The sequence below is a fragment of the Gymnodraco acuticeps genome, unplaced genomic scaffold (assembly GCF_902827175.1).
Source record: "Gymnodraco acuticeps unplaced genomic scaffold, fGymAcu1.1, whole genome shotgun sequence".
NCBI lineage: Eukaryota > Metazoa > Chordata > Actinopteri > Perciformes > Bathydraconidae > Gymnodraco > Gymnodraco acuticeps.
Window position 1 is genome coordinate 1,988,837 of NW_022989843.1, and position 24,246 is coordinate 2,013,082.

A 24,246-nucleotide genomic window follows, 5' to 3' on the forward strand; every position below is an offset into this window, starting at 1 on the left:
AAAACAATTACGTTTGAGAGTCTAGGAACAGCACATAACTTAATGGCAGTCATTTATTATCAAATGTGTCATCAAAGTACTTTCTGTTCTATCACATAATGTGTACCTGGTTACCATAGGCTTTAGAGATGAAGTGCAACAGCCCTTAGAATACATTTCCTTTATGATAAGCTTGTTGTTGTTTCTAATGCAGTTAGCTTTAAAGGTTTTGTAAACAAAGAAGGGATCACTTTTTCTTTTTTTCTGGCATAAAATGTACTCATGCGTCCTCTGGGTGGAGCCATGTAGTCACTGATCAGCTCAGCTGCAGCTACAGATGTTTGATATAAAGACATCTGCTGTAACAACTACTTCTTTGACTAGTGTGATATTAATAAACTGCATTCTACCTTTTATTATTGACAGTATACACAGCCTTGAATTAAGCTTTTTTTTAAGTAAGGAGGACCATCGGATGTCTTGTTGGTGTTTTATGAACATATAGGCATGTGGATGCAAGGCGTCAATGCTATTGTCAGCTGAGGTTACTTAACGCCGTAAAGGGACATTCCTTTTGTCTTTTGATGCATACTATACATCAAAAGCTCAACTGTGGTTTGTTTTTGGAGGCATTAACAAGAAAGGTCCTAAAACCATGTTTATAAAACCTCTGGGCAGCAAAGGGCACACAGAGAGTGGTGAGTTTCTTGTGGTATTTGAGGCTACATTTAATATCTGGAAAAAGCCACGTCAAAGAAGGGCACCATTTTGTCTGATGAAAGATCAATGACTTAAAGCTTAGTGTCTGCGATCATTTGTCCTCTTGGAAGACTAAAATGAAAGGGGCCAAATACTTCCAACATCTTCTGAAACCATGGAAACTTGAAGTATTTGACTTTATTTATACCATAATCTTCTGGGTAATTGATTGTGCCCTTCCAGTTCAATCATCACTTTCTCTCAAAGTAGAGAGAGGGATCAGAATATATATATTTGTGTATCTTCATGCCACAAAAGCACCTAAAAATGATTTTAAGATCTACAGTCTGAAAGCAATCCAGCCTCCCGTAATCGTCCCTACCTTTTGCAGGTTAACCAGGTTTCAAGCTTCTCAAGAGCTCTACTGTCATGTTGTCCTTTACATTCATCTATAATTGGTCGACTGGGTGCTCTCTCTTTCTCTCTAAAAGAAAGGCAGGCCTCAGGAAGGGCTTAGGCTACCTCTGAACCTCTGAATCAGGTTGCTCTGTGCAATGTCACAGGTACGCCTGTGATTGATCATGGCACAGTTGGCCTCCGTCTGCTCTTTCCTGTCTTTGACTAAATAAACGTTTCCCTCTGTGCGCAGTCGTTTATGAAAGCTCCTTTCCGCAATACTGCCATACGCACAGCTATCCATCAGCCTTAGTGGTGTGTGTGTGTGTGTGGTGTGTGTGTGTGTGTGTGTGTGTGTGTGTGGGTGTGTGTGTGTGTGTGTGTGTGTGTGTGTGTGTGTGTGTGTGTGTGTGTGTGTGTGTGTGTGTGTGTGTGGTGTGTGTGTGTGTGTGTGTGTGTGTGTGTGTGTGTGTGTTGTGTGTGTGTGTGTGTGTGTGTGTGTGTGTGTGTGTGTGTGTGTGTGTGTGTGTGTGTGTGTGTGTGTGTGTGCGTGTGTGTGTGTGTGTGTGTGTGTGTGTGTGTGTGTGTGTGTGTGTGTGTGTGTGTGTGTGTGTGTGTGTGTGTGTGTGTGTGTGTGTGTGTGTGTGTGTGTGTGTTGTGTGTGTGGCCTAGCATTACTATACTTGTGGGGACGTCACCTAAATCTGTTTACACAGTCACGTGTGGGGACTCGCCTCCCTTATGGGGACAAATTGGAGGTCCCCATAAGGGGAATCATTAATTTTAGGGTGAAGACTTGGTTAGGTTTAGGATTAGGGTTAGGTTAACGTTAAGGGTAAGGGTTAGGGTTAGGCATGTGTTGGTTATGGTTAAGGTTAGGCTAAGTCTCCAGGAAATGCATGTAAGTCAATGTAATGTCCCCTGAAGTGATGTATACATGGTGTGTGTCTGTGTGCATTCCTTCTGTTTGTCTGGTGCTCATCTCTTCTTCCGATAAAGTAGGATTTTGTCAACGTCTCAAGTTCTTTTTAGAATCAGGCAGGTTGTTGCTCACGTGGTGTTGTCTTTTACCACAATAATTGTTAGAATGTGTAACCTATATATTTATACAAATGCTTCAACTATGTTAAATCTTCCGTGTAATCTATTTGCTACTACTGTATAAAAGAACATGTAGATTATTGTAGTCATAGGACCAGCAATGCCTTTTGTTGGAGTGTGGTTTCATCATGCTGCTCTCATAATACTCACTGAGACATTGAGGATTGTTTGGACATCCAGTAGGTGTCAGGATAATGCAGAGCAAACATTGAAGATGGACCCAGGGACAATGTGATTACATCCAGAAGTTCTAAATGATATTGTTTATCTACTTCTGGGCAATTCCCAATCGTTTACACACCTGGTATGCTTTAGTATTTTTATTTGTAAGAAATTAAGACTCATCTGTTGTGCGAGGCAGATGAAAATGGTAGCTTTTAAATTGTTATTATATTGAATGTATGCCCGAGAAGACGGAGGATGGGCTTGTATGATGTGACACGTTTGTGTCCTCTTTGAAGTAGGAGAGACATGTGGAGTCCATTGGCTTTAGTAAAACGCTCCCTGTGGGATTTAGTTATACAGTTAGTATAGTGGAAGCCTACATACACATGTGTCTCTGTTTCAGCCAATAGCCCCTTCTATCTCCACCATCTTTCACACACATGTACACTACACTCAGAGTATTAGAACAATGACACATGTTTCTTGCTGTTAGCTCTGTACTCCAGCACAATTGATTTGAAATGAAAATGACTATCACGTTAGCTGTCTTCCAGCTTTGATTTAAGGGTGTTTACGGGCACTGAATGAATATTCTTTTTTTAAATGTACTCCAAGTCTAGGGTACATAATATAATTGTGACGAGTTAACAGAAACATTAAGTCCCATTTCATATTTTGCAACCAATCCTTTGTATACGCCTCCCTGGTTACTCTCCTGATGCGTTGTCATACATTTGTAGGATACAAGGGCCACACGTTTTATTTCATACACTTAAGTTAAAGGTCTCCTATTATATTATTTTTAGGCATATATTATAGGTCTCAGATATATACAAATATATAAAAAACATGTCTATGAAGTGTAATGCTCAAAAAACAACGCGTTCTAGCCATGCCTCATACCCCTCTATTTCAGCCCTGTTAGAGAAGTGCTGATTCTGGGTCCATAGCTTTGAAAACAAAAAGAAGATGTGAGGAAAAGAGAGAGGGTTTTGTTTTCTGACACTTTGTGAGTTCCCTTAAACACCGGGGAGACATATTTATGTTTAAAGGACATAAATAAGTACATTTAGCATGATAGGAGACCTTTAAAGAAAACACCTCATATTTGTTGTTTTATTATGAATGCACTGTGCTGGACTAATGAGCTAACACAATGACACGGTCATGGCTCTAGCCTCTAACGGCCCGTCCACACTACAGCTTCGACAGCTTCAAAAACGGTTTCCAACGCGTCTGCCCATTCACTTTGAATGGGGTGACGTCACGTTGCCTCGCTTTTCGCCGAACTGAATTGTGGGTAGCATAGCGGTCCGTCTCCGGCGTCAGAAGTTGAACAATGTTCAACTTGTGACGCCGGAGTAGCCAGCGCCAGCCAATCAAATCCCGTTTCTGAAAATCTGACAGCTCAAGCCCTAGCCAATCAAACCGCGTCTAAGCTGGGAGAGATATCCCGCCGTTTATTTCTATATTTCAAAAAAAGATGGAGGAGAAACTAATTATCGCCGTAGCGAATCACCCGGTTTTGTATGAGCAGACCCTCTTCACCTACCGGGATACAAACCGGAGGAACCAGGCATGGAGGGAGGTGGCAGAGACAGTGGGTGAAACTGGTAGGTTTTCGCCTGTTTGGGGAGTTTATATATATATTGCTCGCATAAAATCCCCGGGGTTTTTTGCTTTATATGTCGGGGGCGGGAGATTCATGTGATTGGTTGTTGGTCGCGTTGCTCGAATAAAATTCCCAAGCTTCAGACACGCCCAGCTCCAAGCTTTTTTTGAAGCTGTAGTGTGGACGCTCCGTAATACTTTCTGACTGCGTTGCATGTACTGTATTTTAGCTGAACCAAATGGACCCTTTCTGTCTCGGGGCCAGTGCTTAGTCCTCATACAGCTAGTTGCAAATGAGTATTTACAATGTAACACCTGTACAGTATATCAGATTGCCTTGTTGACCTTTCTTTCTTTTTTTTTAAAAATAGCTCTGAGCATGTGACTGGATGATAAAGATGAAATGCTGGCTTCATCACTCGTTAGAACATTTGCAGATTTATGAATAAGCGGCTGCTGCTGGGTTATGGGTTTTACGGCAAGATGTGTTTGCTTGTATCAAAAGAACATATGACACTCATATCCCATGGTGAGTATGGAGCCCTGCTTTCAGAGCTTCTCTTGGGTGGGTTTGGACCAATGGAGGCCACAATCTGGTTTAGATTTACTATTACATAAGCTTTTGGAGACTGTTGTTTTTGAGAAGTTTGCTCTGTAGGAAGAAAAGCTCAGTAAAATAATAAACAAGAGAGGTTCCAAAAGCAACTGTGGTGTGTAAACAGATCTTTGGGTTGTGTACGATGTGGTTTGTACTCACATCGGATGCAGTTGTATCTAGCCAGCACCCAAACCCCCAACAACCCTATATCTCTACAATTAGTGGGAGGTGAACGGGTTTAGATGGAGGGCTAGGGGGGAGCTGGTTAAAATTGCCGCCCATAACATTTCCCCTACAATGGAGAGGACCCCCTCAAATGGTGGATCAACAATGTACCTGAAGCAAACAGCAGGCAGTGATTGAGGCATTTGCCAGGGAGATGAACACCAACTAGTGACGAGGGGGTGAGAGGAGCTAGGTGAAAGTGGATTTGAGGTCTTTGAGGATAGACCTACAAAGAATCCGCCAGTCACAACTGAGGGGCCCAAAGCGTGTGATTATTAATTACTGATGGCTTCCCAGCCTTTGAAAATCAGGGGGCCGCAGACATCAGATGTGTGGAAGAGGCAGAGGAGCGAAAGGCCTGTCATTACCATCACAGAAACAATGCTCAAATTTGGCTGTCATGCATTTCTGCCTAATTGACTGTTTTGATGCAGGTTTTTTTCCCCCATTTTGTTTTTGAGGGGGCACTGATGCCCCCCACTCCCCAGTCTTGATGAGGAGAACTTGGTGGGCTTTCAGCTTCACCCAGCAAGAACCTTCCGGAGGTTCTTTGATGGCAAGAAAAAGCCACTGGAGACCTCAGGGGCCTCATTGGCTCCATTTATATATCGGCACCATAACGCCATTTCTGATTCCTGACAAGAAATGAGTGAGTAGGAAAAGTAATGTATGAAGGGCATACAAAGTGTGTAAGTGAATGTATGTGCTATATGGTGTGTGTGTGTGTGTGTGTGTGTGTGTGTGTGTGTCTGCAGGGTGGTACTTTCTTGTGTTTGAGGCTACAATGAAAGGCGGAGGCCAGGGACCCACAAACCACATTAGGGGTCTCGTAATTTGCATAATTAACTGTTGACACTAACTGTGCTTAATGAAGGCCTATTGAAGTCATTGACCCTTTTACACAGCCAGCCCCTGGGAATGAGACAGAGGCTCCTCCAGCAAAGGTTAAAACAATGTGGCTGGTTAACTTCCGACAAACGCGCCGAAACGCCCCCAAAGCCTCCGAGACCCATGCGCCATGGAAGAGGTTATGGCACAGAACCACCTGCGATTTCCCAGACCCCAAACACCACCAGAAGTTTGGCTTTCATGTCTCATCCTTCTCATCCTTCGATTGTTATTATTTCTTTTTTGTGGTAATGAATTTGCTCAATCCAAGTTTTGCAATAGTATCAGATGAAATGATTTTAGATCTGTAGTCTACTCCAAAGAACATTGCACATCATTTGTGTACATGGCGTCCCAAGATATATCAGCAATAGTGCCTACTATTGCCAAACCTTTTGTTTGTAATTGTTTCGTGTACAGTCAGAGGGAATGTCCTACTGAGTTACAGCTTATTATTTGTGCGCTTGATTTGGTTTTAATACCAAGCTTAGCAGGTAGAGCTTCCCTGTGATAAGTCACTCCAGTTCAATGAATAACAAAAAGCACATACAACCTAGGGAGCACAGTTTTTAGGGTTTCATAGCAAACTAAAAACAATACCTGTCATATTCCAAGGAGAATATTTGCCAAAAGGGCATTATTGCTCATCTGCCATGGTAAACATTTAAAATAATATATAATATATGGGATTTAAGAATGAAAAGGACTTCTGCGAGGACCCTTGAATTGTATGTTTGTGGGAAGCTTGTTTTAGGTTTGCATGTATAAGTCTATTATATAGAAGGGTGGCACCAGCCACTTTTTGGCCATTAAAATGCCAGAAATCAAGTGAAAGCCAACTATGTCTGTGTCTGTGTGTGTGTGTGTGTGTGTGTGTGTGGTGTGTGTGTGTGTGTGTGTGTGTGTGTGGTGTGTGTGTGTGTGTGTGTGTTGTGTGTGGTAGTGTGTGTGTGTGGTGATGTGTGGTGTGTGTGTGTGTGTGTGTGATGTGTGTGTGTGTGTGTGTGTGTGTGTGTGTGTGTGTGTGTGTGTGTGTGTGTGTGTGTGTGTGTGTGTGTGTGTGTGTGTGTGTGTGTGTGTGTGTGTGTGTGATGTGTGTGTGTGTGTGTGTGTGTGTGTGTGTGTGTGTGTGTGTGTGTGTGTGTGTGTGTGTGTGTGTGTGTGTGTGTGTGTGTGTGTGTGTGTGGTGTGTGTGTGTGTGTGTGTGTGTGTGTGTGTGTGTGTGTGTGTGTGTGTGTGTGTGTGTGTGTGTCCTAGCATTACTATCCTTGTGGGGACCTAAATCTGTTACACAGTCACATGTGGGGACTCGCCTCCCTTATGGGGACAAATTGGAGGTCCCCATGAGGGGAATCATTAATTTTAGGGTGAAGACTTGGTTAGGGTTAGGCATGTGATGGTTAAGGTTAGGATAAGACCCCGGCCACACGAGGACGAAAACGGCTAAACGCATAGGATTAACGCAAACGCAATCGCAAACAAGCTTCCGTCCACACGCAATAGTTATCCGGATAGTGTCTGCCCACACGAGACCGCTCCGTTTAGCTCCAACCGCTGGAGAAGCTGCAGTACATATGCAGGAGCCTGTACGTGGCGCTGTAACTTCCTCCACAAAAGCAGCGAAGAAGCATGGTTGTCATGGTTGCCCTTCTGTTTATTCTCCGCGGTGGGGGCCGAGGGAACCGGGCAGTTTTTCGCCAGTCAACGTGTATTAAAGTTTAAACCTTCCGACAAAATTATAAAAGTGCCGGTCAAAGGTCTTCTTTGTTATTTATTGAGCTTTAAAACAAATGAATAATGACTCTATATAATATAATAATAAAAATACACGGAGCCTCTCTTTTTCCTCCCTCTCTTCGGACAGCGCCAGTGTCTGTCTCATGCAGCAGCTGATCCAGTAATGAGTGACCCGGCCGACAGTAAAAATAAACATATTTATAACTAGGTAGTTTGAGAGGTGTCTCCGTCCTGTCAGATTAGACTTCACTCGCGTTTATGTCCATATCGAGAGAAAGATAAATAATCTGAATTCAGTGTGCAGTTTACTTTGACGCGGGGGTGAGCAGCAGAGGTGGGGAGAGGCGGGGCTGTTGCGCAATCATTATCAGAAAATGATCGCTGAAGCTGCAGTACATATCCACAAAAGCAGCGAGTAAGATCCCCCCCGGATGTGTAAGTCTGCTGTAGATGTTGCACAAAGAACTGTAGCATGGTCAGTAGCGTCCGGAGCACGATAGCAACTCTGCGATCTGCCATTGTTGTTGTTGTTGTTGTTGGTGGCGAAACACATCAGCAATGGCGCGGGGTAAGCGGAGGTGAGCAGAAGAGGTGGGGAGAGGCGGGGCTATTGCTATTGCGCAATCACTATCAGAACATGTTCGTATAGGGCGCACACACGGAGCCGTTTGACCCCCCAGAGCGTTGCGTATGCCGTTCTATCCACCTTGGGACCCGTTATCGTTTCCTCAGTCGTTTAGTGCCGTATTCGGTCGTCCTCGTATGGCCGAATGGTCTATATGACACTAAACAGTAACGCAAACGGCCGTTTTCGTCCTCGTGTGGCCGGGGCATAAGTCTCCAGGAAATGCATGTAAGTCAATGTAATGTCCCCTGAAGTGATGTATACATGATGTGTGTGTGTGTGTGTGTGTCAGGGCTGTGCCTCTGTTGTGAAAAAAACACTTCAACACTGACAGACCACTTAGCATATGGCTGTGATCCCTTTATATAGCCTTGTAAATAGGCTCATTCAGTGCCAAGTATTTCTGTTAAAAAGTAGTCAAATCCCAACTTCATTTAAATGATAGGTCATTCCCTGAAAGAATAATTAGGTGATATATTTATATTAGTTATTTGAGCTAAACTGGATTTTACAGTGAAGATAACAATTTAAAGTAGTACATTTCTCAATTCAGAAGAATGTTTTGGTATAGTTCAACAATAACTTGCGCTGGCTTAAGTCTAAAGCTGAGTCTTGGTACCAAACTTCCCTCCAAGAAAACCTGACCTGAGAGAACTTAGTGTAGCAGTTACACACATGTAGAGCTTACACTTGTTATATCAAGGTCTTATAGCAACTGTGATATATTATGGAACCGCTATGCACAATAAGAAAAGAGAAGCACACACTTTGTTACAATTACTTAGGGGAAGATTTTAAGGCCCCAGCATATTTGGGGTTGGAAGGAGACAAAAGCCATCTGTTCCAAGAAGTTGTCAAACATCACAGCACTTATTCAGAATCCAGCTGTCTTTGATGTGTATGAATCATTTCCTTTTGTGCTGCTGAAGCCACTTGGTGCTCCCTTAATGTTTAACTGCACTCTAGGGTCATGACGCTTCTCTTCCTGAAAATGACCCTCTGGTCTCTTCACAGCGTCACTGTTTGTGGTATCTTTAAATTGATTTTCCATTTTGTTGGTCTTTAAAACCTCCAGGGGCCTATCAACCATCTCTGTTCAGGTTTTGTAGAACATTCTCTATCCATGCCAACACTTAGTCATAGATTGTGTAAAAAAGCGTTACCCTTCTCCCTCTTAATCCCAGTTTTTTGGGGATGTTATGAATGATCATTGTGGCCTGGCATTGTATGATGTGATTTGAAGAATAGCTCACACTATGAAATAATCAAAGATTTTCCATATCCTGTGAGACTCGATTTGAATTGAAAAGGCTTTTCCAGTTTGCCTCCCACTCATCAACCTAATTCCCTTCTACTGCTAAATGTATAAAAACAGATTGATTGTTCGGTTGGTCCCCATCAGGTTTTTTGTGTGTCAAAGGGGCCTAGAAATAGTTGATGAGGAGGGGTCTTTCACATTTAATGAAAATGTCCTTAAGCCTGAAACTTTCCCACACTTGTTTGAGGGAGAATGGGGGCCCTAAGATTTGTTTTGATCAAAATTTGAGTTAATGGTCGATAGATAGATGCTGTATGAATATGTGCCATAACTGATGTAAGTGGGACAAGTGCCCTCCCTATACACCCACCCTTTTTATGTCTATGAGATGGGGCGCCCCTCCACCCCCCTTGGTTCTTGCACACTGGTTTCAGGGCCTTCAAAAGGGGGCCCCTCAAGCTTTGATCCTCTACGTGGGTGCAGAAAAACATCTTTTTGCCCTACACTGTGCCCAGGAAACCAAAGTTTTGCCGCCGCCGTATGCTAATGCAGCCGAGCTAATCACCCTTCCCAGTTACAAGATTTATATACCATAATGGCCCCCAGTGGTACCCCCGCAACCCCTCAATTCTGTGGCCCCCTGATCTACTCCTGGAAGTCCCATGGAGCAAAGGTGTCTCCTGTCTGTGAATGCAGCTGCCTTGCCACCACCTCTTGCTTTCTCTTACAAAAGAGGGTAACATAAAAACAGTCCTGAGGGTGGGCCCCTTAATGCCGTCCCCCTCATTCTCTATGTAATGTACTTTTCCAGTAAATGTCATGAAACACACAAGGGCTTGAAGGTAGGCTCCAGACAGATAAATGTGTAGGATACAACAAAAAAACTGTGGCCCCTCAGTCCCCTCAGCGTGTCTGGGACTTTGATAATACTCCTTTTATCAATATCTAACCTATTAAAACCATTTCATCTTTTAGCATCATACCAGAGAGCTCCTTTTTGACTGATTTCATACTTTATCAACATACACATCAATTACCCTTTCTTTATCCTTCCTCTTCTTCCTCATCAGGCTTTAACACTTTAAATATGATGGCGAGTTTGTGAAAACAGGATATTCTAACATTTGTAAGAAACCCAGTTTGCTAAAGCAAACGTTGTTCAACACTAGTCTGCACTGTGCAGACCACTCCTGGACCCTTTGAATGGCACACACATGGAGCTGTGCAGTGCTGGCTGGATCCTCAGAGCTCCTCGATCGGTCCCAGGGTCTCCTCAGGTGAACTCTGGTCCGGCTGGTTCAGATTGAGAAGGGAAACATCTTCCTTTTAAATAAAAAGGCAATGACTCAAGAAAATCTCTTTTTGTTCAACTAAATATTAGGTGTACTGTATGTATTGTATTTGAAAATAAATCAGGTAAGATGAACTCAACATGTGTTCAACAATATATTTGGATTCAGGCAAGATTTACTACGAGTTCTATAAACAACAGATGTTTGTATTGCACTTCTCTTCTAAATTGTTTATCTGTGGTCTCTTAAGCAGGTTAGTGAGGTAGTCGGTATAATTCTGTAAATCCTCCTAGATACAGTTTGGAGAGTGTACGGGGTGAACGTTTGCCAACTTGCCATTTTGTACAAAATTCCTTTCTAGGAAATATTTGGAGTGTGTACTGTAGGCCCAAACCAGGCACTTTCTTCAGGCAGACGCATTTTGTACACTCTTTAGAGAGAATGTTGTTTGCCCACCTATTCATTTAATACAGACTAACTCACATATGAAAAGATATCAACCAAAATTGTATTTGCATTACACTGCATATTGTAGAACCAAAGCTTTGAATGAATACTTTTGACAATCTAGCGTCCTCAATATTTTGTCTTAATGATTTTAGAAACTGTTGTTTTGTGCTACTACATGCCACGGTTGACCATAGCATCTAAAGACATTATGGATAACCTGTTCTTTGATTTGCCTGCAGTGACACACGACTAAATTGCTATTGCATTACACAAATAAATGCATGTTACTGTTCAGGCGTATTAAGGTCAAAGCCTCTGCAATGGATTCAGGAATGGTGCAGTATGTGTTTGTGTGACTGTATGTGTGCGTGCATGTGAACCATAGCAGCGGGCACTTACTGCCACATCCAGATGGTGCTGGAAACAAACAGGGCCACACTGTAGGACCCCTCCATAGGAGCGTCTAGACTGGTCCCTGACCAGACAGATACAGCCTCCCATCAAATTAGCGTTTGTCAGATTTATGGTAATGGTCCGCAACAGTCTTCCTGTCAGTGACGTCAAGATTTACAGCACTGGGCCCAATCCCCACCCCCCAGCCCCACAAATACACCCATACACATATACACCATCCTCACCCTGACCACTCCCTTTACTACAACTGCAACCTCCCCTGTCCCATCCTCTTTTTTTTGCCATCCTTCATTTCTTGGCCCTGGTTATTGCTTTTGAACAACTCACCCACCACCAGGCCTCCTCCACGTTGCTGGGTGGAGAAATTGTGAGCGTGGTTGTGTGAGCACGCCATACGCTTTTATGAAGGCTAAGCCCATACCCCAGTCTCCTTTGCCTTACATTTCAGAACTGGGGAACAAATATCCACTTGGGGTGGCAAAACCACCCAAGCCCCCTCTGCTTCCCTAACAATGGGTTGTGTCAGGGTTTCCTGTTAATCCTCTGTGATGAAGCTTGAGTGTTTTTGGGGTGACGGGTTGGGGATGAGGTTGAGGCCGTGGTGCATAGAAGCCGGTGGGGGTGGGGGTGGGGGGGGGGAGTAAAGGCGTGTTATGTTGGTATAGTTTGGGGCGACACATGGGGCTGAACGATATATCGTGTCATGGCGATAACCGCGATATGCGCTTGCGCGATATTCACATCGCAGGGACGTGCGATTTTATTCTTTCTTTCATTTTTTTTTTTAGGACGTGCGATATTAAGTAGGTAAATTAACTCAAACACGTCATGTTACAATTATTTTGCTGCTTGCTACAAAATGAAAACTTGCGCAGCTCTCATGTCAGGGGTACTTGAGTGAGTGACATGCACAGCAAACCACCAATCATAATCATTCTTGATCAGATCACAGCAGGCCCCGCCCCGCTAGTTTGCAGACCATCAAAACACCGGTAAAAAATGAGCGAGGCACAGGAGGACAATACCGGCGAGAATGAAGATTTACTTCCAAAAAGAAAAGCAACATCTGCCATCTGGAACTATTTTGGATACAAAAAGGTTCTTCTCTTCTTCATTCACAGATGAACCCCCTTATTTGAGGGTAAGCAACATGCATTATCATGACATGTTAGATCATGACTTAAGGTATGATGAGTCAACCAGTTAAGATCCAGACGTCCGTGACTAAAATCCTTCATCCGGTTAAATATAGTTAAAAAAAACACAATATATATCGCAGGGAAAAAAATATATCGCAATGTCAGTTTTTTTCAATATCGTGCAGCCCTAGCGACACAGATATTGAGTGGTCGAGGGAAAGGAGCAGAGGAAGAACGGATACATTATTGGTGTTGGAGTGCGAGTGGAGGACAGACAGAGAGCCCCATGTATACGGATTAGCGTCGCCCCCTCTTTCATGTTGGTGTTGTTTGGGCGGTAACCCGATCCCTGGGCCCTAGCACTAGTGAGCCCAGTGGGAAAGGCTTCCTGACAGATATCCCGTCCATTCTCAGCTCAAATGTTTTTCCAAGGCTGCTCCTCTGCCTTTGATCTGGCCTCCTTCTCAACCACACAGGGTCACAAGCTTCCATGTCAGGCCCGATAGGAGAAGGCCGACACTGGAGCAGTTTACTGAAAGGGGGAAAAGGGGGAAGCTGGGGGGCTCCAGTCTGTTGTTCACACATCTTGCCCCATGATCTAGACCTCTCTTGGTTGTCTCTTAAAAAGTGGACTTTACGCTCCAGACGGTCAGTTGGTCACATCACCTACGTCCTTCAGATGAAACTCCACCTTGTACCTCAGTTCCAAAATAACAGCTGGTACTCAGCTGTTATGCAGTTTGTTTTTGGAACACTGTGTTCACTGTGACCTAGCTGATTTCTTGTGGAAATGTTCTGCTGTTCAGGCAAGATGTCCATCCTCTGCTATGTTAATGATCACTCAAGAAATAAATAGCATTGGTATACCAGAAATAGAATGTTATCTGTTATTTAGCACATTTTAATGAATTCATACAATATGTTTTCTTTTTTTGTTTCTATAAGATCAGGAGATTACAGTAACTAAGTAACGGCAATGCATTGCTTCTTCCCTCGCAGTGCAATGGATGCAGTGTGTTCCCGCAGAAAGCTGGGGGGCGCTCTAACTTCACTCATTGGCTTTTGTGTGTGTGTCTGTGTGGTAGTGTGTGTGTGTGTGTTCCAGCTCGTCTCCTTGTCCAGACACCTTAGCGTCAGGACAATAGTGTTCGAGCTCTGAAACGAGGGCCAGACAGACAGAAGTGGGATGAATGAATTGGGTAGTGGGGCTGATAGGGGAGAAAGAGAGGAAGAGAGGGAGAGAGTGAGAGTGAGAGAGACCGGGTGAGGATGTTTCTTCAGAATACGGGGATGAGTTGCCTGCTAAACAGTGACAAGCAAATCAGCTTTAAAACAGGGCCTCCCCGTGCACACACAGACACGCAGGCATAATGGGTTGTTTTGTCGTTTTAAGTAAGACACGGTCTACTTCACCGGGCGTGATGTCGAGCTGGTGCAGACAGGGTCAATCTTATTATTGCTGTATGTCTGATGTCTGTCATTTCAGTCTGGTAGGTCTCTATGATATTGTGTTGTAAGATGTAAAAACCAACAGAGGACATATTCAACATTCACAGCATCAAACCTGTTCCACACAACTGGATGTGCATTGTCGAGGCACGGAATGGGAGTGACGCGTATCCCCCAAATGTTCCAGTGCACTCTTTCAGTGTTTGTCTGTCTAGTGTGTGTGTGTGTGTGTAGGTGTCTGTTTGTACGGGGATCTATTTCTGATGCGGGGGGTAATTAATGGCACCTGTTCAGTGTCCTTAGTTGGCCATCAATTTTGAAGTGCAGTAAATCTTGTGTTTTATCACCCGCAGCCATAGTTAAAAGCGAGTTACGGTGCTCACTGCCAAATCTGCATGTTGTTGACTTTATCTTGCAATAATGTTCCTCTCATCGTGCCTGCATCCTGTGGCGAGAGGTGGTTAGAAGGCAGGTGGAGGAGGTGTTATCAAAACATCCCAAGCAAGCACACGTCTTGGTCTGAACTGTGTTATTCTGCAGAATAAAGCCTGCTGGATGTTTTGGTGATGTGTGGTGGAGACCTAGGCCAACCCCATCTGTGGTTGGCGGGATAACAACCTAGCATGGGAAGGGTCCAGTGAGCAGCCGTGTGTGCCTTGCATGTCTCTCCCAGCCCTTAACGAGAATGGTATGCAGTGCGCCCCACTCACCCCCTTCCCTCACTGTACTGAACCATACTGTGTCCCACCGTGCACCCCCCATCCAGCTTCAAAGCGGAAAATAACATCAACAACTGAAGGGGGGAGAAGATGAATGAGGATGAATGAATGTGCCCCTTCCATCCCCCCTTTGCCCACACAACCCCTCCCCTGTTCCCTGCTCTCCTCTCCCCTGCCTCCCTCCGTGCCCTTCTCAGCTCCCACCCTCTGCTCTACCCCTGGTTTGCAGGCCTGTGTTATGACTGTGGCCGGTGTGTATTACACACATATCTGTTAGCGCCGCTCCTCCGTCGGGACGCCCATATAAAGGACTGTCATTTTCAAAGGTCAGGAGTGAGCCCTGCACACAAGTGTTGTCCCGACACTTGGTCTGGAAAAATAAAAACGTCCTGCTTGCCTGTCCATGTCCCGTGTCCGTCTGTCTTCGGTGGCTCTGACTCCCAGAGGCAAGTATCTCGGATGTCCTTTCCCCTTTCTCCTCTTCCTCTCTTCTTTCCTATGCTAACCCTACTGTTGGGAAATCAAGATGACCAGCTTGTGTATATTGGCAGCCAAGGAGGAAGTCAGGGTTTGCTTATTTGGTGTGCCCCGCCATAGGAAATGCCAGGAGGTGAATGTGATACTTCCTTTTTAACAGGCATTATTATACTCATTAACACCATTGCTGAGACAAGTGCAAACAGATCAAGCATATCAGTTGATGTGTAATCTACCTTTCACCAGGAAGTGTGCCGTGCCACGGGCGTTTTGAGCAAGGACATGACCCCTCTGTGTTGTTGTTGTGCACATGGTTTGTGTGTCTGAGGCTTCTGCTATACAAAGTGCACCTTTTATAGTTAGCATATCTAGAGCTTGGCAACAGATTTACTTTAGCCCTAGTTATTAGATGAACAATGTTTTTTTGGGAAAGTTCAAAATGTGGTCAAGGTGAGGCCAAAGCCCTGTCCAGGTGGCACTTAGTTCCTATAAACAAGATAATTGCCATGTATTACTTTAAAAAGTCTTGCGAAGTTAATGTTTTTTAACAAGTTGATGATCTGATGTGATTTCCACACACTGAAGACCCACAGAGATTTGTGTGGCTTATGTGCCCGCCTTCCTGTTTGAGCTTTCAACAGCAATAATGATGATCGTCAAGCTCATTAAAAAAACATGTTCACAATATAAAAATAATTGTTTCCTTCAAAGTGCCTTAACAGGCGTTAACATGTGTGACAACCATGTGAAAGAGTCTATGGAGATAACCATTGGCACTTTCTTACTGTATTTCTCTGAAATGTCATCAATGTATATTAAACCAATCCCCCAAAGCAATTGTATATAAAAAAGGGTGGAATATGTTACATTTGGCGATTTTTTTGGCAAACATTTGTAACACAATACTATGAAATGATCCTAATGATCTAAAAAAACGAACCTTTTCTGAGCAAGGGATTGGAATAAGTGTTATTGGAGCATTATCATTAGTTAATGCTGAACACCTACTGTATGTTAAAACACTGTTCAGAAACAGTACTGGTGCATCTCATTGGTTTTAAATGTGTCCCTAGGCAAACACATCTAAATTAAACTGCATGCAGCATATCCTTTTGCGGACAAGGCATTTCAAATAAAAAATGCTCCGCAGGAATATTTGTATACTTCATCATGTATCTATGACGCCCCAATGTTTAGTATTACATCTGAAACAGAAAACAGTAAACCACACCATAGAAACTGGAAGCTTGTTGGGGTACTTTTATTTAGAACATGCTGTAATGCCACTGCCTGTTTTCCTATCCTGTGGTGCCTCAACAGTAGCCAGAGAGTACGAGAGTGAAACACAAGTAGTTTGCTGTGGTGGTAGTGGCTTCCCTCTAACACACATTTATTACGTCTAAAAATACTAAGTGGTTCTCTAAAAAGAGTGCAGCTCCTGTTCTGTCCAACTACGTCAATTTAAAACGAAATGCTTTCAGGCTCATTGACAAAACATGTATCTAAAAAAATGTTAAACTCCAACTGAATCCCTGTTTGAAGCTCTGCACATTGACCTTTTTCCATTTGTGTGTGTTCACATATTAGGGCTGCACGATTTTGGGGGGGGAAAAAAACTTCCGTTGGGTTGCTTTAAAGGGGATCTATCATGCAAAATGCACTTTGTGATGTCTTTTATACATAAATATGTCCCCGGTGCGTCGGGGAACTCACGCAGCATCAGAAAATACAACCCTCTCTCTTTTCCTCCGTACCCAAATCTCTAAAAACAGGGCTACAACGAAGCTGATCCAGATTTCCATCCGCTGTGACATGTCCATCCGATCTGACGTGAAATCGGCAGCGGACCCACAGAAAATTGCTATCGGAAACAATGCCTGACGTTGTTTGGACGTAATCTCGTTTTTGTTTACATTAGCAAGCCTCGCTAACACTCAGAGCTAACCTGTATTGAAGAGCACATGTGTTTTAAAAAGCAGGAAATATATCTCCGGTAGAATTCTGATCAGGGATTAGCTCCGCCTCCTCCTCCTCTTTTTTTTTTTTCAAGCTAAGGACCCAAAATCTGCGTTTCTCTAACAGGGCTTCAAAAGAGGGGTTTGAGCAGTATGAGGTATGGCTACAATGGGTGATCTGTTATTTTGAAAAAAAACTTCACAGAAATGTTTTATATAGGTATGGCCCTACAATATATTTTTCAAATATAGCATGATAGGTCCACTTTAAAGTCAAGCTTCAGTTTAAGACTCACCCTGTAATAGATGTAAAACATGTGATGGAGCATTACTAACCTGACTCAGATGGTTTTTTTTCACCAAACCATCTAGGAAAGCTCCATTGGAAGCCATTTAGAAAGGGCAGGCACTTTCAAAAATACTTGGCAGGTGATTGGATCAATCTGTCTATCACCTTCTATCATGGGCCACTTCTGATTGGTTAACAATGGCTGGTACATGTGGAGCACAGCACATCTGATTGGTGTGAATGACTGACACACAAGGACAACAACAAAAAAAAGTTTTAAAAAATCGTAGGCTTTGCTTTTTGATAATCGCATCATTTAAAATCGCGATTTCGATTTAAAATCGATTAATCGTTCAGCCCTATCACATATCCATATCATGTCCTAGACGTATGCAAATCAACATTTGGTCACTTGAGGTCATGTTGCATGGTGGTGTTGCTAGCAGCATGTCGTATGACTTTGAGCTTCCTTTAAATGAAACCACAGGAGAAAAAGCTACTGCAGTATTCATGTACCTTTCCTACCAGTTGTTTCTTTTTCACCCCAGCATCATTTATGCAAGCGTCTAAAGACTTCTGTTAGGCCAGCGGCTTCTGCTCTTCTGCTTAAACTCTGGTCCGCTGCCAGGAGGCCAAGTTATGTCACCCATTAAATGTCTTGATGTCTTTTTCAAACTGGAGACATGGGGGGCTTTTTTTCCTTCTTTCTGTCATGCATCTTTTAAGGGGACATTCAGCTGAAGAAATGCAGCCTGGCTATGTCTTCAGTGATATTTATATTCGGCAGTGTTTTCATTTACATAAAGCCTAGCTAATCAGCTTTTGCAAAAACAGTGAGGTAATGTCTCGGCAGGGAAGCACAATTAAAACATCTCCAATCCTATAAGAGGCAGCCGATCAATAAAGTCTGGCAGACTTTTTTTATGGAGAGTGTTTGGCAAGGAGCTGTAAGGTTTTATTTGTTTTTCTTAAAGATTGCCCTCTCTTTAAAAGCAAAGGAGGCCTCATAGTCATTTAAAAGATGCCTTAATAAACGTGGCTGCAGCTGATAAGCCTCCATGTTGCTCTATGCAACAGTATGTGTGAGAGTAATATATCTCACTCGCTTCCAGCTTGTCTGAACATACTGTAAATCTGTCAAACAACATTTAAGGAACTGTTGACTGTGTATGTTGAATTCAATTTCCAGTTTTAATCCCAGCTGTTTGTCTGGATGCCTTAAAGATTCATGGAGTTCTAGTCATCAGGATGGATTCCTCTGAGCTCTCAGTGACACAGCACACTGACTCTCTGATCCTCCAGTATGTGGTTGTAAGGGGAGGGGCACGTCTCGAGGTAGGCAAAGGCCTTTGGACATATTTATTTTTCTCCTGTGAGCCTTTTGACCAAGCTCTCCTCGTCAATCTTGTGCTGTCAAGGAGGGCCAGAGATGGGAGCTCCCTTCTCTCCTCTCTCACAGGGACACTGTGTACACAGGGACCCCGGGGTCAGACCCTGGATTCTCTTTAGGTAGCTGTTCCACACTGTACGTGAAGGGAGAGGTGCTGGGAGATGTCTAGTTTGTATGCTCTCACCCAGCTAATGAGGCCTTAACCTTCTTCGTTGACTTTTATTTCGTTAACACTCGGTCTAAATATAATGAAATGTTAAGGGACAGACAATAATCTATCTCAAATCTATTACAGATCTTCCATGTCTTCATCTCATCCCCTTGCTTCCTCTTAAGGATCAACTGTCTGTGCGATTGACAGCTGAAGGACAGACTTCCCCCTCTGCAGAAATCTTTACATGTAGCTTTAGGGATGGTTGGTGGGGGGTAGAGGCGACAAGGAGAAAAGAGCCAAAATGAGGATAGAATGACCTCATCAAACCACGTTTTTACACGTGTTCCTCCATCTGACGCGCGTATGTTTCTGATCTTGCCGTTTTTCTGGAAGAGGAGAATGTTTCCTGTTTGAGCAGACTGGCGGGGTTCACCTAGAAGTCGGGGGGGTCGGGTTGCTCAGCCAACGTCTGGTTCTGTTGAAGCAGATTCCCCACATCTCCATCAAACAGCAGCTCTGTTTTGGCACGGCTCTGAAAACTGACCCTGGTGGTCACTGATGTCTGGGAGTGTGCGGAAATATCGAGGCGGCAACCCTTTGCTGGTTTCCCTCCATTAAAGAGAAGCAATGGCATCTCATAGCAACCACTGCTAGGCAGAGGAAAAAAGTATTTTCTATTTCAATCTATTAATCTAAATGCTACAAGTGGGCTGCAGTTAACACCAAAACCAGATTTCCAGGAGTTATTGTAGTAAACACAAATCTTGAACATTTTCCAAAGATACGTGAACATTGACACTGAATATTTGTTTATCCTCTCATCTGTTTATATCTGCTTCTCCCCAAGTTGTAATGGCATGCACAAGCACACCTGGAGAATGTGCACACAGATGTAGCAGTTGGTGTACACTTGCTAATGTGTTTTCCTTCCTGCCAGACTCTTTAATTGAACAGAGTAACAGTGGGTTGAACAGGGTCGTCCCCTGACAAGAGCAGTAAGGGGTGTGTGTGTGTGTGTGTGTGTGTGTGTGTGTGTGTGGTGTGTGTGGTGTGTGTGTGTGTGTGTGTGTGTGTGTGGTGTGTGTGTGTGTGTGTGTGTGTGTGTGTGTGTGTGTGTGTGTGTGTGTGTGTGTGTGTGTGTGTGTGTGTGTGTGTGTGTGTGTGTGTGTGTGTGTGTGTGTGTGTGTGTGTGTGTTGTGTGTGTGTGTGTGTGTGTGTGTGTGTGTGTGTGTGTGGTGTGTGTGTGTGTGTGTGTGTGTGTGTGTGTGTGTGTGTGTGTGTGTGGCCTTGTCCAGACTAGTTCCTGTCCTGCTAATAAAAGAGATCTCTTTTTAGTTTCGGATACTGATCTCTCCACACGAGTTTAAAGATCTCATTCACGGTTCACACTGCATTTGCCCCCTAATGTCTCACAGCAGGCCTCAGTCCCAGGCTGTGATTCATGGAGTAACAGGTCTGCCTCTGGCTGCCACAAGGGTCCAGTCAGGCGGGGTCCACCATGCACACAAAAACATGTTGCACCAGTGCTTAAATGCATGCATCGAAACTCTCCCATTACCTTTCACACATTTTCTCATGTAGACTTTTATCACTTTTGACATAATTACATTACATCATAAAAGTACCACCATGTGGGGTTGTATTATTAGTTGGTACTCAGTCCCTTTTTAAATACAAAAATACAACGTTTTTTTGTCTTTCTGAAATATTGTTACATTTTGCTTCATCTAAAGATCTTAACATGTTTCAAAGACCAGAGCTGTATTGTGACAGTATTTGTTGTTTTGTGCTTCAGTGTGTGAAGCTGTACCGCACATGAGTGTTCTTGCAAAGACCCAAGAGTTTTTTCGACAAACATTCACTTTTTGGGTTTCACTTTTTGTGATTCCATGTGCAGAACCTAATCACTCCATTGGCACCACATGCATTTGTTTTTGTTTTCTAAAGAATTCATTGTTTTGTTTGTCTTGTTTTAGTGTTTCCGGGCACTGTGCTGTAAAGGACCCCCGCCGCCAAGACCAGAGTACGATGTGGTGTGCATCGGCCTGACAGGTGCTGGAAAGACCAGCCTGCTCTCACGCCTCTGTAGTGAGGGCAGCGACGGCATCGTCCCCACAACAGGTCTGTACACAACACGGATCAGGAAGAAAGAGGGCCTTTTTTCATAGTATAATGTGTGTACTTAAATAGAAGCAAGCACTCCCCTCAGATGTGTTCTTGAAAGCTTTTCATGCTTCTGAACTGCTTTCATGTTTGAAGAACATGCTGTCCCCTGGATTATAATCATAGATAGATAATTCTATCAAGGTATTACAGCTCTCCAATAGGGGGAAGCAAGTCTTCATCAAGTCTTCCAAAGTCCCAGTGCTCATGCCAGAAATGCTCTGCTGTATCTCACCGGCCAATACTCTGCTTCTCTCTTGCAGTCAAGAGGCTGCTGTTGGGTATGTCCAGATGAGCAGGCTTCAGGGTTAGCACATCATTTTCTTGGTAGTCAATACTCTGCTTTCCATAAACGCAAGGCAATCCCTCAAGGACTCTGACATTCCTTTCTCCTCCCCTGGCTTTGACAGCAGTCAGGTTAGAGCCTGAGCAGAAGTCCCGTTTTAGATTTAGTCCTTTTGCACTTTGACTAGGAAACAGCTAAATATAAAGTGAATCCCTAGTGTGTTACCTGTAACCCTTAGTGTGTGTGTGTCTCTGTGGCCGGGGGGTTGTTCCAGGGAGTGAACACCTGTCTGCTGCTCAATACGCCTTCATAAATGAAATATGTCCATTACTTACTTAAGAATAGAATTATTTTAGCTCTCTTCTCTGAAACGAGATTTAGCTGTCAGCACTGTCTGCCAACATCTACAGAGGGACCATCATGATGAACAATGAGGGGGAAGTCTCCTGCGGTTCCCCCCACTACTTACTTCATGGTTTTGCACTGTCGTAATGTGCTTAAAAACCATATTTAGCAGTTAATTCAGATGTTTGAAAAATCCTAATGACATGTCTTTCCCATCTCTCCTCCTGTTTGTGAACGTTTCCAGGAAAGGAATTCCCACCAAGACAGTTTAGCATATATTGAGCAACATTAAATCTCTTCCTTCATTGGGTGTCTTTACTATTTCCCACCCTATGCAACCACAAAACCATAGTAGCGCTTTACACATAAGCTCTATCTTCCTCTAACTCCAACGTTGAACAAAGCACTGTTTGGCTTTTTTTGTTTTTTCCGTTTTCTAACCCGGACCACACAAAGTGTTATTCTCTTTCGTTTTTGCAACACAAATATGTTGTCATACTCTGTGTGTTCACCAGCTGGCGGTTTGGAAAGGTACACCAAATATCCTGGGGAAACTGAACGATTCATATGTTTTCTGTTTTAAATAAGTTCAATTTTATTTTTCTCACTAGTATTTAAATGCAATCCAACCAGCATTCCTAAAGGTTAATTGGCACACACACTTATACACACATACATATCACATAAGTTATTTATGCGGGGTGTCCGCGGGGTCTTAAAAAGTATTACAATTGGATAAATCAATTTAGCGAAAATTAAGACTATTAAAAAGTATTAAATGGCATTTTCCAAGGTATTACATTTTGTATTTTGTTTTCAATAAGTATATAAATTGTCCAAAGAGGTTGTATTCTACAGTCTGCCTGAATGTAATCATTGCGTAGGTGTGTAGTGTGATTCTGTGTAGTTTATTTATGGCATCACGTTGGATTTGACGTCATCTGAACAGGACATGGCACGCTCACTGCCTATTAGCGCGCGAAGGTCCGTTTACGCCGGTTGTTAAACAACTTTGTTATGGGGAAATGCAAGTTTGCGTCGCAATGGTTGGAAGATAAGGAGGAAGGACAATCAATACTGTATGTAGTAAATGTGAGGTAAAGTGAGTTGCCAATGTAACCGGTTAAAACTCAAAGTGGCGATGAGATCTTAAAATGTATGGAAAGGGTCTTAAAAAAGGTCTTAAAAAGTCTTACATTTGACTTCAGGACTCCTGCATATACCCTGTTATGTCGTTACAATGATGGATTTTATTTTCCTCCCTCAGGTTTCAGCATAAAGGCAGTGCCATTTCCAAATGCCATCTTGAATGTAAAAGAACTCGGAGGTAAGACATGCTTTAGCCTTTCAAAATGTAATTGTAAATGTTTTCACTTCTGTCACAGCATGAGTCTGTGAGTAAATCTGTGTTAGGCCGAATATAGTTACCTAGCATGACATTTCCGACATTGGTTGCACACCCAACAGACAAGACAATTACAAAAAACTGCATTAAAAAAACCAAAACATAAACCAATACACCTTTTTAGATCTGATTGAACTTTTGATTTAAAAGTAGACAATAGTTGCCGTTTCTCGGCAGCCTCAAATATTAGGATATTTAAAAAATCTTCATTAATTTTAAATAATGAAATGGAATCCATATTAAGAGTAATCATTTACCTGGTTTCCGTCGTGTTTCATTTTCACTCATTACACTTTTAAATGCCTTCGAAATAGCCAACCCCATGAGTTCACTCATTATTTTAGTGTTCGATACGATTCATTTAATTAGTTATTTCTCTCATTGTGTGGGTGGGTGTTTTGATCTTCTACCAGTTAGGAAACTGTTTTGCTCAAAAATAATAACACTTTTTCTGACATCCAATCCTATCTCTCGATTTGAACTATTTACACTGAAAACTGTGTACACCAAGGAGGCAGAAGCATGATTGTTTTAAACCCGGTAGCATCACACCTTTTTGTACAGACGTCAGACCAGTAAGTGTTTTTGGAAGTGGCTGTACAATCTGCTGCCTCTTATTCCTGGAAATGCAGAGCACTCGAGAAACGGTTTAATAAGCACAGATGAGGGAACTTGAGGTGGAGACACATAAACAGAACAAATGCAATGGGAGGCTTCCAGTCCTTAAAGGGAGTACTCGAACAGGGATAAATCAGGGCTGTCCGTTCTCCTACAAACAACAAGAAAATGTTTTGTTTTGTTGAGAGTTGAAATAATTTATGTTGTTTTTTTGTGCACTATAGGCACATGACAGGTGCAGTGAGTGTTTTGAAGGCTCACCCATCCTAAACTCCTGAAAAGATGAAACACACACACACACACACACACACACACACACACACACACACACACACACACACACACACTGCGAGGCACCGGGGGACCACCAACGAGGGTGCTACCAAATTTGGACAGAGCGCATTAGAGGGTTTTCAAAA

The 24,246-nt window shown here is 43.2% G+C and overlaps 1 protein-coding gene across 2 annotated transcripts in view; it reads left to right on the forward strand.

Moving 5' to 3' along the window:
• LOC117560189 (ADP-ribosylation factor-like protein 15) overlaps positions 1-24,246 on the forward strand; it is a 117,477-nt gene that overhangs the window by 37,615 nt on the left and 55,616 nt on the right. For both annotated transcript variants that reach the window (XM_034237019.1, XM_034237010.1), the window contains exons 2-3: positions 20,987-21,131; positions 23,072-23,131. In XM_034237019.1, coding sequence (XP_034092910.1) covers positions 20,987-21,131; positions 23,072-23,131 — 205 coding nt within the window. The remainder of the gene's footprint in view (positions 1-20,986; positions 21,132-23,071; positions 23,132-24,246) is intronic.